This window comes from Nicotiana tabacum, chromosome 10 (genome assembly GCF_000715075.1).
Source record: "Nicotiana tabacum cultivar K326 chromosome 10, ASM71507v2, whole genome shotgun sequence".
In the NCBI taxonomy this organism is placed as follows: domain Eukaryota; kingdom Viridiplantae; phylum Streptophyta; class Magnoliopsida; order Solanales; family Solanaceae; genus Nicotiana; species Nicotiana tabacum.
In genome coordinates, this window is record NC_134089.1 from 158,127,530 (window position 1) to 158,142,420 (window position 14,891).

A 14,891-nucleotide genomic window follows, 5' to 3' on the forward strand; every position below is an offset into this window, starting at 1 on the left:
AAGGTGAAGATTTTGTCTTTGTCCCCCATGTTGCGTATGTTTATCATGAGCGCGAAGAATTACCGCACGTAGTCCCACACTAATTTGGTTTGACGAAGCTCTTGTAGCTTTCTCCTTGCATTATATTCAACATTTTTGGGGAAGAACTATAGGCATACGGATACCTTCAGTTCTGTCCATGTCTCGAGAGCATCTTCCCCGGCCCTGATGGCTTCGTACTTCACCCGCCACCAGAGTTTTGCATCACCTTGAAGATACATGGCAGCAGTTGCTACCTTCTTAGCTTCTTCTAGGCCCCAAACGGCATCGAAGAACTGTTCGATGTCAAAGATGAAGTTTTCCACTTCTTTGGCATTCCTAGCTCCACTATATGGCTTTGGCTCAGGAATTATTAGTTTTTGTGTCGCGGGGGCGAGGTTCACAGCACCCCTGATTTGGTTTCCGCCTCCTCGAAGCAGGCCTTGTAAAACAGCATTGACAACATTGAGCTGGCCTGACAAGTTGTCTTTAGTTTGTTGCATGACAGTCACCCTGTCTACCTCTTGTGACATGTAGGCTAAATCCTCGGCACGCTCCTATTGGAGGCCTTTGAATTTGCCAAAAAATTCGGCTACCTCTGTGGCTGCCGTTTCCCTGTCTCCCTCAGAGTTGCGACTGATGTTTTATGTCAACTTCAGCTTAGAGCATTCTGCGGTCCAGGTCATCCAACCTTTGCACTAGGCTGGTTCTTATTTCAGGCACCGTATTCATGATGGGTCGTAATACGTCAATCGTCTCTTCGAGGGCTGCAATGTGGTCCCCATGATTCACCATGGTCAGAAATGGTGGTAATGGCGATATGTTCTCTCGTCCGATGTCGAGCCTAGGCTCTGATACCAATTGTTACGCGACGCCTTCCTGAGATTCCTTGGAAGGGTGACGTAAGGCTAAGCAACTAATGTCAGTGCAGTTACTATACGCCAACTGAGGTCTCCTCCGTACGCTAGACGAGATTGTCAGTGTCGTACGGGAAAACCAATGTCAAGAGCAATTGAGAGAACAGAAATGAGAATTGAGAATGAAAGAAATCTTGATTGCATTAATGAAAGCTATTATAGAAAAGCAACACGGTGTCGAGGGGGAGAGACACCAGTACAGGGAATTGTTTGCTTGCTAGAAAGTTTGATTGTTTGATCCCCCCTAATAGTGCTTAAAAAAATAAAACAAAGTTACAAGACTAGACCTAACTAAACTAGAGAAACATAATGGAAGTGCATGAAATAAAACTACTCTATATTTACAATGAAAAGGACTTAGTTTTCTACAAGGTAGAAACAGGTCCGTTGTCAGCAACCTTGTCTTTGGCATTACGGTCTGCGCACGGCGCAGTTAGTATCTGCCTGCGGCTGGGCGCTGGCGAGGGATATCGGTGGGGCGACAGAGACACATGCACGCTTGTCACTTGGCGCAGCCAAGACCATGGGGTCGTTCGTGGCGCTAGGCGTTGGGAGGCTTGCTAGGACGCCACTGGACGCACCTAAGGGGTCATGGGGCATGGCTGGAAAGTCGCCCATGACAGTACTTATGCATTTTTCCTTTATTTATGAGTCCTTTTCTTTTTGCTACTCTTCTATATTCTCATTTTTGACTTCCTTATTAGTTGCATAGATTATTTCTTCTTCAAAAAATTAGCTCTTCTTCTCCAATAGATACTTATTAAATAAAAAGGTTTCTCCTCTAATAGTAGTCCCTGTATAATCAATAATATTTTCTTTAATAAATATAGTAATTGATTGGTGCATATATATATATATACTCTCTTCTTTTTTTTTGATTTATTAGTTGAATTCTTTTAGGCCCTTGGTAAATATGTGTTTTGCTACATTAAAAATATACGCATTATTCTGTATAGAAGAAACCTCTTTTTCTTAATGTATATAAAAAAAAGTCGCTGGACAAATATAAATGAAGAGCTACAATTTTAAGAAGAAAACTTAGATGCAATGAATGAGATTTCAACTGGAAACCGAGAATGTGAAAAAATTTAGGTCTGTCAAATATAAAGCAGATTCAGTAAATTGCATTTGCATACAATTTATAAATCTAATTATATCTGACTTATTGCATGTATGTAACGACTTTCATCTATTCTTTCCGTTATACTTTAGCCTTAAGTCGCATTCTCTTAGTATGTTTTGCTTATTTATATTATTCTCTTAAAAACAACATACAACTAAAATTGTTGAGCCAAAAATTGCATATTTTTGAAAAGAAAAAAAAATCCACTTTTTTCGTCCCATTTGTATGTGATTAGTGTTTGACTAGAAAGGGAGTTTTAAAGAATTAAAAAGACTTTTGGCAGGTACATTAACTATATTAAAAGCATCAAATTGTCATTTTAAAGGAGTAACGCGGTAAGAGTTTCATACATATTTCTTGTTTTCTTTCTCCTGAAAAAAGAATGAACTTTTATATTAAGTGAATCTCAACAAGTCATGTTGTTAATAAGATGAGAATGCAACAAATAAAAAATTTCCAAAAGAGAAAGTTTTCCATTTAAAAACTGACTATAAAGTAAAGTTCACGAAATACAAAACAAAGACACAGCTCTGTAAGCAGAAGTCTGAATAACCTCAAAAGCGTTTACAAATTACAAAGTTATCGAAGTTAAGTTGAAAGATACAACATGTATTATACATACATGACACAGTGATTAAAATTATAAAGAGAAGAGACTCCACTCCTTTGTGCTGTCTCAAATTGTAAAACAATGACTTCTTAGCAATTCAACATTGAGACAGTGGATAACTTCGCCCGAAAGCAGAAGGGTTGATATCAAAATGGGGGAAGAGTCATTCAACAAGTTATTTGAAAAGGTTCCTAAGTCCATCAAATAAGTTGAGAGCTTTCAGTTCGCCGCTCCTAATATCCCTCAATCTTCTCCTCAGTATCTGGTACCATGTCAAAAACATTTTGAATTAAGGTTAATGGTTGAAAACATCGATTAATTGAAGGAAATCAAGAAGATCGATCAATTTCACAAAGTTTCATTTTCTTTTCTTCATTTAACTGTAAACACAAACATATGTTGCAAGTCATATATCTATCCCATTACGTTTGGTCAGGAGAAAAAGAAAAAAAAAAGGGCAGTTCGGTGCACTAATCTCCCGCTATGCGCGGGGTCCGGGGAAGGGCCGGACCACAAGAGTCTATTGTACGCAGCCTTATCCTGCATTTATGCAAGAGGCTGTTCCCACGGCTCGAACCCGTGACCTCCTGGTCACATGCCAACAACTTTACGGGTTACGCCAAGGCTCCCCTTCTACATTTGGTCAGGAGATTGTCATGAAATTCTTAGGCCAATGTGGACTTGTAATATAAGTATAACATGGAGCACGGGGAATGGTAGTTTAATTAACTAAGTACATATTTTGGATAGAGTTGCTGGAATGTGAAACAGTCTGTACTTACATATTGGCTACGGAAGAGTATCCTCCGCTCACTTGTGCAGAGATCAACTGCTAGCTGTTTCAGAAACACTCTTCTGTTTAGCTGCTTTGGATTCGTTACGTCGAGATCCATTTCTCCACTTGCCTGTTAGAAGATATGATAGTTATTGAGCATGGGTAAATGCAATGGAACATATTTGTACATGCATGCAAAGTTGCAGACCTACAAATTTATACTTCTCTAAATCATCGCTAGAACCCATGTTAGTGTGATCAGTGGGAAGACTCCTGTATACAAGCCATATGTCAATAAGTATAATACCTATATGAAAATATGGTCCTTTAAAAATGATAGAAGAATTAACCTAAGCAGTTGTCTCCACCCAACCGCTTAAACTAAAAATAGCCGGTGGATGTATAATATATTATACAATTCATATGTACTATGTGTATAACCGTGTATAATCAGTATATTATCTTGGCCGACTATTTGTGCAAAGATCCCAAGATGATACCTAATCTTCTATACGTACAAGAACTTCATAGGTGCACCAAAAGCTAATTAAAAATAAAAGGTTATTCCTCAAATACACAAAATCACTTTTGATCCCGTTACAAGCTCTCCCATTTCTCTCTTTCCACGGGGCCCACATGCCGGCTAGGGAAGCAACATCCCATGCGCTCGGCACCCATGTAGTGTGATTATAGAGCTGTATTACTTAGGGAAGTAATTTACTACCTGAAGGAACTTGGAATACTTTGATATGCTGGATTCACAACTATCCAGAATAAATTGCAATGCTTCTTCTTCTATCTCCGGGTACTTCATATCCTTCTTTGATGTTGACTTATTCGATGCTGCAGCAGCCATCTGGAATAAACTAAGTTTTAGATTATTATTTTTCCAATCCAAAAATGTAGTCCACCTCGCAAAAATTGAGATTTATCTTACCTCTCCAAACTGTCTGCTCATGCTAGGTGGACTGACTACTAGATAAGCAAACGCCATCAATTCCAATGGCCAACCAGTGACTTGTATAGGAAAGCATTCCGACCTGTTCAAGGTACATGAGAATTTAAAAGTTAGTGTTTTTAAACATAAACAACAAAAGGACACCAATTTCTAGGAAACCTAGGATTTTTCTGATAGCAAGGAACCACAGCCAGAAGGTTTCTACATTTTGTCAGAACTGATTCAAATTAGAGAAATAAAATATCTGAAAATATTTAGCTCACAGTATTATGGACCAGTCTATATAAACGAAGCACTCACGCTGATAACCCATGCTTCTTCAGAGCCTCCACCTTCTCCTTGTAACATTTATCAGATTTCTTAAGTGAAAATGACAACTCAACTGAATCACTAGGATTGGTGCCTTCTCTAGGAACAAATCCATATGAAAGCAAAAGCTCTCCATTAGATTTCCTTCCATATGATATAAAAACCTGTAAAATCACAAGCTTACAAGTTACTTACACAAGGCATGAAGGCATTGTCTAATATGAAAAGTGGTTCTACGGGGATGCGTGCATCATGAAAGTAATTACATTAAGATAAAAGATTTTATGTTGAATACTTGCTAGGCTTATAAATATAAACAATAAATAAGGGTGAATTCTGTTCAGCAAGGAGGTTAATAAGAATATGTTAGTCTGTGGCCCCTTTCTAAGCCACAGTGCAGTAATTTTCTAATTTGAGTTAACTATTAATATTCAAGATGGGGGATCCAGTTGTTTTGACGATACAATAATTTAGCTAATCGCTTTTAAAAAATCAGAATATTGTATACCTGCTCACCTGGCTGATATGCCCTGTCCGTTGTAAAGACAATTCCTTGCGATGATTTATCATAGTCAAGAAAAGTTTCCACCTTGTACAATTAAAACAGCTGAAAGAATCAGACTCAGAATTATGCCATATATGTCAAGTTCAAACATTTTCACAAAAGTGCTATTCACAACCTCACAATTATGATTCAGCATATCTGCCCAAGGAACCAAGGCAACTCTTCCATCCATAGAGGGTAATCTGACCTGTGAATGCATAACCAATTTAGAAAGCATATCAAAGTTTCCCATGAAGTAGATATTTAGCATCGAGTAAAAGAGCGATTACAAAATCTCTTTTTCTTTTTTAGTATATCATTTCACTGAAGACACCACAGCTTGATTTCTGCATTCAACTTCTACCAGTTTTCACATCCAAATTGTTTACTTGTTCCCCCTTTTGTGAGTCTAAACATGAATGACAGTAGAAATCACAGTAGAAATAAATTTTGTGAGCCCTTTCTTTTGTAACCTATGCATCCTCTGAATGCTTCTTGTTAATGACTTGCCACTTATTTCATAAACAAAAAAAATTTGTGTTCCCATGTATGAAACTCACCAAACGTGAGAAGAGAATTCCAAATGACCAGTTGAAAGTCTCTATGTTGAATATCTGCAATAACATGCAGCAGAAATTTGAACACGCTCAGGACACACATTAAAAGAAAAATAGCAGTAGGCAGAAAAAAGTATCCCCTTTCTAGTTAATTGTAAAAGAATAATGCATCTCTAGACTTCCCCTGAAGACCATAATTCATTGCTGGGCACTTTCTTTTCAGGACATGTTCAATAAGTTATATCAAAAAGGTTGATCCTGGTTAATAGAAGAACAAGTCCAATGATCTATATTAATGTACTTGTCATTTGTAAGACTCTTGTCTAAGGCTGCAATATGTAGATGGATCTATAGTGAAACAAGTGGTTCATTCAAAAGAAACTTCGCTTTTGATTGCTCCACTTGGTCATGACGCAGAATCATCATTACCTCAGGACTATACGGTCTTATAATTTGAAGTCAAAATTGACTATGTTACATTGATAAATTAAAATGGCCTCTAGGAAATGTAGCAGCTCCATCATATCTTCTCACTTCACATAGGCAACCATTTCCTCCCAAGAATCTTTACCACATCATCAAGAAACAATATAATGACAAACAGATAACATTTAGCTGGCCTCAAATATTAGCAAGTCATTAAGATTGTGTACCTCTTCAGGAAATAAATCAGGATGTTTGGAAAATATTCTGAGTTTTAAATCATTGTACCTGCAGTCGAGATGATGAAGCAAACACTAGTCAGCAAGCACAACAATAAAAAATAAATGAATTATAAAACATTTCTTTTCTTTATTCCTTGAAAAATTCAGCTTTAATCCTAGAGATATCCGACTAAGCAGGTTTAACTTTCAATTAATTCAAATGTGCACTTCTGGTTCCCCCCTAGCAACAGATTCTTGCAAATGCAATGAATACTTAACTATTAGACTATGCGATTGTAACGTAATATGCTAAATGAGTGGTATTTTCGGTACTTTTTCTTTGTACTATGATGACAGAAGTTTTTCGACATGTTATTTGTTCTTCTGATATCAATTTTTTATTTTCCTCTTCAATAAAATAGCCCACCCTCACCGTGACATGTAATAGCTAGATGCTGTAATAGTGCGATTATGCAGGAATCCAGGAATCAGTAGTGGAGTGTCCAATGAATCAGTACAATTAATTAGGGTAAAGTGTGCTTAGTCAGGTGTAACGAGAACCCAAGATAATAATTGAGTGATCAAAGTAGTAGATTTTTTCCGAATAAAAGTAAGGAAAAAATTAGCTTCAAATGATAAATTCTGAGAAATTAAGGAAAGAAGCCTTACGTTCCAGTGACGTTATTTATCCTTTCAATTGCCCGTTCTCTTATTTGTGATGCTTCCAAATACCTGTCTAGCTCAGAACGAGTCCTGAAATGACATGGAAAAGCTGTAGGGGAACTTATTGAGCATGTACCCTTTTACGTAGTAAAGGAAGAATGCTCAGGTCTTGACAAGTTTTGGTAGACACCAAAACTAATAAGAGGCTTACCAGTACAAGAGAGAGTAAGGCTGTCTAGGCAAGGCAGAAATATAGTTACTCCATCTTGAAGATTTCATGAGGCTTGCCTCGCTTATTAAATATGTAGCAAGAAAAGGCCAATCTGGAACATTGTATTGTTTTAACACAGCACCAGCCTCAGGGTTGCTCCATTTCTGGCATCACCAGCACATAGCAAGACGGAAAAAGAAAAAAAAAAAGCCTCTGTTGGTACCAGAATTCATAATATTTTAAATCCAAAAAGTACTTAGATTCAAATAATGGTAACTGTATCTGTTGTATTCTAGATACTTTCGTTATGCCCCTCCCATCTGATTTGCTTGAATTAGGAAGGGCTCGTGTCTTAAATCTCACAGCATTGAACATGTGAAACCTGAACCGGTGATCACAGGTTGCTATTTGCCATAGTGATTAACATTAACCATCTTTTAAACACATGGAAGACCATTTCCCCTTTCCTCATTTTTCCCCTTTAGTAAACCAACTAATCCACAACTAGACAAGGAGAAACAAAACACTTCAGTATGCTGTAGAATCTATACTTACACATGTATAGCATGGCATTTAAACCAGTAACTAATTAAAAGCTTTAAGGATACCTAATTCTTCCATTATCTCTACTGATATACAAATATATAAGTAACACTTGAGATCCATTTGTAGCCATTCTGCCTCCAAGCTGCACTAATGACTAGTATGATTCTAAGAATAAGAACAATGGTAAACATTCCAGTGCTATTTCAAGTATGAGGTATGAGAAATATCTGTTTAGAAAAGAATCAACTTTACTACTTAAGAAATGCAATGCAGATGTGTGGCTAGTACAATTGTTTGGACGAAAGGAAATTCAGAGGAAAAGAAAGATGTCATCTTGTTATTGCACTCCTTCTACCTGGAGAGGGCTATTTTTGTGTTTGTATGCGAGCCTACATATGTACATATATGTTGGTATTCGTACTAACTTGCTCATATTCGCCTAATCCATTGGAAGCTACTACAACCCCAACAAGTACATGAGAAGGGTAAATCTGTCCATAAACCAAATTTTGTAGCTGGGATTCAAACGTGAGATCTCAAGGTTGTTACCCTATGCCATCAACAACTCAACCATCCCCTAGTGGTTGAGGGATATAAATTATATATGACAGAATTTGCCAACTGAGGCAGACAATCGCGGCAATATTGATGTATTAGCAACTGACAATCATGGGAAGTCAAGGTTTACACTTTATTTCCATGTCCTAAAAGTCCAACTAAGCTAACCTAGCATGAGATACACTGCAATGTCAAGAAGTTAGAGCTGAAGTGCATCAACATCCAATTTCTAGTCCGATTGACCTTCACCTTAATGACTTCTATACCAGAAAGGTAATGAAATATTAGTTTCATGTTCACATTTGTTCCACATCCTGTCTTATTAAACCGTAAGTCCTTCAGAATCTCTGCGATCTGGAACATGTAATAGTAATACAAGTAGAGTACTTTATATGTCAGGGAAAATTACCCATTTAGCCTGTAAACATGATTCTACTTCTGTTCATTGAAATTAGTTCTTACAGAGGATCATTTCTAAATTAAGACTGTTACACTTCAATGTTACAATCTCAAGTTTTTTGCCTCAGTTGGTTACTCAGGCACCCAGACAGCAATTAGGATTTGTTAATGAGCAGTTATGTTCGTTGCAGGGATACACAACAACTTAATTAACATCTGATTTACAAATTAAAATTTCCCTCTTAAGCCCCCGGTCTTTCGTGTAATAGTAAGAGCAATACGTGATGTGTGGATTAGGTGCACCTCATGAGGCTATCTAAGTGGAGAAAGGTAGAGGGCCGGGTCCATTATCCACCGAGTTCAATTATAGCCACGCTAATTTACTTCAGGCCAAGTTCAAATATCAAACAAAAGACTACTCCTTTTGTTTCAATTTATATGACACACTTTCCTTATTAATCCGTTACCAAAAAAATGACACCTTTCTATATTTGAAAACAGATTAACTTTAAACTTTTCATTTTATCATTTTTACCCTTAATGTTCATTAAGCTTTTACAATCACACAAATTTTATGACTCTACAAAGCTTTTAAAACCACATTTTCAAAAGTCCTAGTACTTTTTTTCTCAATAATTTTACCCCACATAAATTGAAATGGAGGGAGTAATAATTTTACCGAGTCAGCAGTGATGACAAGTGAGGGAGGAACAAAGAGCAACTTTTCCCCTTTCCTAATATTTTTTAGAGCAACAAGGCCTCTTTCTCCAACATCCACTCTTTGTATGCCCATTTTCTGGTCAGGCAGTCCCGAATCCGACAACCATTTCTGCAAAGTGGATGCATTTTCGAGAGAATCAATGTCGCAGCCCCACGGAACATTCTCTGCTTTTGTCGGTTTGGTAGTTTCAGCTGCGGAAACTGATGAAGAACAGCGAATATTAATGGTGTTAGGAGTAGTACTGTTTCTTCTGTGGAAAGTGTAGGAGGAGTTGAAGTGGAGAGTGGTTCTGTGAGATGGAGAATTATGGGAGAAAGGAGGAAGGAAACCTGATTGGAGTATTCTAGAAGCTTCCGCCATGGCTAGAGAAGAGAGGTGAAAGTAGAGGAAGAGTGTGAGTGAGTGGAGAAAAAGAAGGGGGGAATGAAACTCTTGCCTTATCTGTTGAAGGTGAGGCGTAAAGATAGCTTTAAGATTGGTCGTTTTGACAGTTAAATTTTATCTGAATTTTTTTTTTTTCGATAATAAAACTTAAGGATTTAATTATTAAGTTATATTAATAATATAAAAATTTTGTTCCGTTACATCAAGCTAATTAGCATTTTTATTAAAAGATTAATCTATAAGTACTTGCGTAATTGTAAATATTTTTCTAGAAAAACTTAACTTAAATAATTATTCATCTAAAAAATAGGCCAAAAATGTATAATAATATTTATAATATATATATACATATATAAGTGTTAATATCCTAAAATCCCCCTAAACTATCATGTTTAAAGAGAAGTTTTGGTTATTGAGATTTTCGGCTTGCCTAATATTGAGATAAGCGTTATCACGACGGGTGGAATTTTAGGTCGTGACATTTATTATAAATCAAAATTATTTTAAAATATTATTTTCTATAGCTACCTTTTATATTTTATAGCAAAATAAGTATTTATGGTATATACTACCATTGAGGCATGAAATAAGGCATGAAATACGTTATTTATGTTTTCCCTCTCTCTTTCTTTCAATTAACACACAATTATCTCTCAGAATTTTTCTTCTTTTTCTCTCTATTTCTTCTCTCTCTCTCTTCGAATACATGCACGTACAGCTGGACTGCCCTAGTTTTAGGCTTTTTTACTGTTGTATTCATGAATACAGCAACGCATTCGCGTATAGCTTCATGAACGCATTCGCATTCATGAATACATGTGAATACATGTGCGTACAGCTGGACTGCCCTGATTTTAGGCGTTTTTTGCTGTTGTATTCATGAATACAGCAATGTGAATACATGCGCGTACAGCTGGACTGCCCTGATTTTAGGCGCTTTTTACTGCTGTATTCTGAATACAGCAGCGCAATACATGTGAATACATGCACGTACAACTTGACTGTCCTGTTTTTATGTACTTTTTGCTCCTGTATTCATGAATACATGGCGCGAATACATGTGAATACATGCGCGTACAATTGGACTGTCCTGATTTTTAGGCACTTTTTGCTGTTATATTCATGAATACAACAATGCGAATATAGCGAATACACTACCGTAACAACTGAATACTAGATATAGGAAGTAATTATGTATATGGTAGTTATAAGAAGTTAATAGCCACTAAACAATAGTGGTTTCTGAAAATTCCTCGACTATATTCCTCTTCATATTAAAATCCCCCTTATTGCATTTTTGGAGGTATGTCTAGTGCACACTCCTAATTATCTAAAGAATGTGCCTTGTGGGGCTACACGTGGCTATTTAACCCAAGCCTAAAACCCTCTTAGACTGATATTTTTTTATCAGTTACCTACTTAAACTATCTGGTGTCCCCAAGACCTTCCTGAACTATATTCCCCTATATATTAAAACCACATGTTGAATTCTTAGAGGTGCACCTATCTAACTATATTAACTTATGGTTTGTACTAACTTTTTTATGTAGTTTACTCAAAATGTATTTCTCTTGGATGACTGCTAAATTCTAGAAGTTTTGACCAAAATAGTATCTTATATAATGTGTTAATTTTAGATTTAATTGTGACTGTATTTTATGCTAGACTCCAATTGAATAAGTCCGTATTTATCTATATTATGCAACATAATTAAAAAACAAACAAATGAAGGCATATAATGCTACATTTATGAAAAATCATCTTATATTACTTAAATAACAGTACACAAAATAAAATTTTGCAAATAATAAACCAATCAGTCAGTACTGTCACGACCCAAACCGATAATGCGTGACGAGTGCTCGAGTTTTACCTATCGAACACCCCTAAGCATACGTCTAAGATATAAACATGAAATAAGTGTAGGTCATGCATAACGCCTGGCAATAAAATACTGATTCATGTTAATAACATACACGGAAAAACATGCCCAAAAGACATATATACGGAATACGACAGGGCAAGCTGACAAGGACATATACTATCTAACTACGTATGACTGTCTACAGACCTCTAATAGAGTGTACACTGTATAAATGACGGGGCTGGGCCCTGTCATACTCATATGTATACAAAAGTATCGTACCAAAACTCAATAGCAGCTCCGGATCAAATGGAGCATAATAACTCTCACTGAGCAAGAATCCTAAGAAGGGGGACCGTCAGCCTGTCTACCTGCACCTGTGGGCATAAAACACAGGCCCCAGGCAATAAGAGCGTCAGTACGAATAATGTACCGAGTATGTAAGGCATAAAAATCAGTATATAAAAGACATAAAAGAAACATAGAGTAATGGACTCAACCTGTAAGTCTGAATAGCTTTGTGAATCATGAAATATTTATAATGTCATGCATATGCGTATAAATTTCATGTCATGCATAGGTATATGCGTAGATAACATCATCAAGCCTCTGAGGGCATCCCATCATATCATCTCAGCCTCTGTGGGTGAAATCATAAACGTATACCAGCTGATCAGGTGGTGGTGCGTATATAACGTCATAATCTTTCCCCCATACCCCATATACATATACTATACACATATATAACGCCATCTAGTCATGGTCAATATATATATAAATGGATGCAATGCATAATGAAGTAAGTCAATAAGGTCTCTCGGAACTTCATGAGACCCATGAACAGACGATATGATAGTAGGACATATGGGGAATCCAGAGCATAGGCAACTCTAGTACTTCTAAGAATAGAATTATTTGGATCATGCCAAAAGGAAAGGAGGGATAGCTTTAGCATACCTCAAATCGTCAATGCAACTCCACAACAAGATTATGATAACTAGCGCGCCAACCTTATAACAAAGAAATACATGTACGACTTAGATGGCGCTAGTGTATTACGTATCTCAAACGATAACTCGATTCTAAAATAAAACAGGCAGCATTTCCCCTGATTTTACTTCTCCCTTAAGCCTACTATAGGTGAGATACAAACACAATACAATAAGTAACTCAAAACCAACCTAATTGCAATTCGGAGCCTTCAATACAGCAAAAACCTCAAATATGTCGTAACACACCCAATCAACAACTTATCAATTAGCCTAAAAATGCAACGACGAGCGAACAACCTACTACCCTACCACATGTGGCATTTCTCCACACATTTTTATCCTTCCAAACTCCATAAATCAACAGCAAAATAGGCCGGCACAAATGGACTACAAAACAGTCCACTAAAAATGGAAAAAAAAATCGAACTCACGGCTTCCAATCACCGTCCCGTGAGTTCTAACTATTAGGAAACCAACTTATCAACCTTCCTTGATATTTAAAAACTTAATTAAAGAAGTTACACGTTTCTTAACTATGAATTATCTTGCAAAAATTGAACTATAAAGAAAAGAGAGAGACGGTATAATAATACTTGCGTCGTAGGGATCGTTCTAATGTTATCGCTTCTCGATTTTCTTACCCTGGATGTTAGTATTCTTTGAAAGCTTTTGGAGAGCTTAAGTATATGGTTTTATGGTGTTCTATGGTCGGGATATATATAAAAGTGAAGAGAGAGACTAGCTAAAACCTATATATAAACTTTTGAAAAGTCAAAGAGGTGCTAGCTTGGCACCCTCGCATTGGCCCATCTTCCGACACTTATATCTTTTTATTCGAATGTCGTGTGAACGAACGGTTAAGTGCATTGGAAACTAAATTTCAAGACCTTCAGTTTGGTATATAATATATCCCAAAAAGACCTCATATAGCACACGAAATTTATTTCTGAAAAAGCTCTGTACAAGGCAAATCCTTAGTCGGTTTTTCCGTAACATAAATCTGATTTTTTTCAAACTTTATATTTTCTATGCAAACATCATATATAGTCACATTATGACTTTAAACTCATTTAAATCATTATTAACAAGTTTCATATTCATTATACGTCGACGCAAAGGGTGTAACAATTTTCCCCCCTTAGAAACATACGTCCTCGAATGTTAAACCCCTAGGGATCTATAGAAATTTTGGCAAAGTCTCCTCTGTAATGGTACCGATACCAACCTGTCATACAGAAAACCCAACAATATAAATCCACACAGGCCACAATCATTAATAACACTAATGGCCTCACATGACCAATGACAATAACTAACATAAGAATCAAGTACCATATACGTACCTAAGGTTGTGATATCTTAGTCTGATCCTCCTCCGGAAGAGGAAACAAGTGAGGATACCTAGACTTCATGTATTCCTCAGCTTCCCAAGTCATCTCCTCCATATTATTGTTCCTCCAAAGTTCTTTAACCGAAGATACATCTTTAGTTCTCAATCTCTGAACTTGTCTATCTAGTATAGCAATGGGAGCTTCCTCATATGATAGCTGCTCTGTGACCTGAACATCGTCAATTGGAACTACTCTAGATGGATCTCTGATTCACTTACGGACCATAGACACATGAAAGACTTGATGTACTGACTCCAAGTTGGAAGGCAAGTCTAACTCATATGCTACCTGGCCTACTCTGCGTATGATCTTATACAGTCCAATGTACTGAGGGCTATGCTTTCCTTTTTTACCGAATCTCATAACGCCTTTCATCGGTGATACCTTTAGGAATACCCAGTCATCTACCTGAAACTCCAAGTCTTGTCGTCGATTATCTGCATAGGACTTCTAATGACTTTGAGCTGCTAATAGCCTTTCCCGTATAAGCTTAATCTTCTCAACTGCCTGTTGTACCAAATTTGGTCCTACTAACTTAGTTTCCCCAACCTCGAACCATCTGATAGGTGACCCACACCTCTGTAAAGAGCTTCATATAGAGCCATCTGAATGTTGGAATGATAGTTATTATTATATGTGAACTCAATAAGTAGAAGACGATCATCCCAGTTACCCCTGAAGTCTATCACATAAGCCCGTAGCATATC

The 14,891-nt window shown here is 36.9% G+C and overlaps 1 protein-coding gene across 1 annotated transcript; it reads right to left on the minus strand.

Annotated features, from left to right (window-relative positions):
* Positions 1 to 2,591: 2,591 nt before the first annotated feature.
* On the minus strand, positions 2,592 to 10,007 carry LOC107787484 (ribulose-1,5 bisphosphate carboxylase/oxygenase large subunit N-methyltransferase, chloroplastic-like). The gene is made up of 12 exons (XM_016609065.2): positions 9,512 to 10,007; positions 7,330 to 7,493; positions 7,125 to 7,208; positions 6,465 to 6,522; positions 5,815 to 5,868; positions 5,391 to 5,462; positions 5,219 to 5,299; positions 4,702 to 4,874; positions 4,381 to 4,483; positions 4,168 to 4,299; positions 3,451 to 3,573; positions 2,592 to 2,930 (listed from the first exon to the last, which is right to left on the minus strand). The coding sequence occupies exons 1-12, from the start codon at positions 9,911 to 9,913 to the stop codon at positions 2,844 to 2,846; spliced, it is 1,533 nt and encodes a 510-aa protein (XP_016464551.1). The 5' UTR covers positions 9,914 to 10,007; the 3' UTR covers positions 2,592 to 2,843.
* Between the last annotated feature and the right edge of the window lie 4,884 nt (positions 10,008 to 14,891).

Excerpts from the sequence above, each read along its gene's own strand:
- LOC107787484 (XM_016609065.2), bottom strand. The coding sequence starts at position 9,913 with ATGGCGGAAGCTTCTAGAATACTCCAATCAGGTTTCCTTCCTCCTTTC. Across the intron at positions 7,209-7,329 it reads CCTTACTCTCTCTTGTACTG|GACTCGTTCTGAGCTAGACA; the intron begins GTAAGCCTCTTA and ends ATGTCATTTCAG. Across the intron at positions 3,574-4,167 it reads AGTATTCCAAGTTCCTTCAG|GCAAGTGGAGAAATGGATCT; the intron begins GTAGTAAATTAC and ends ATCTTCTAACAG.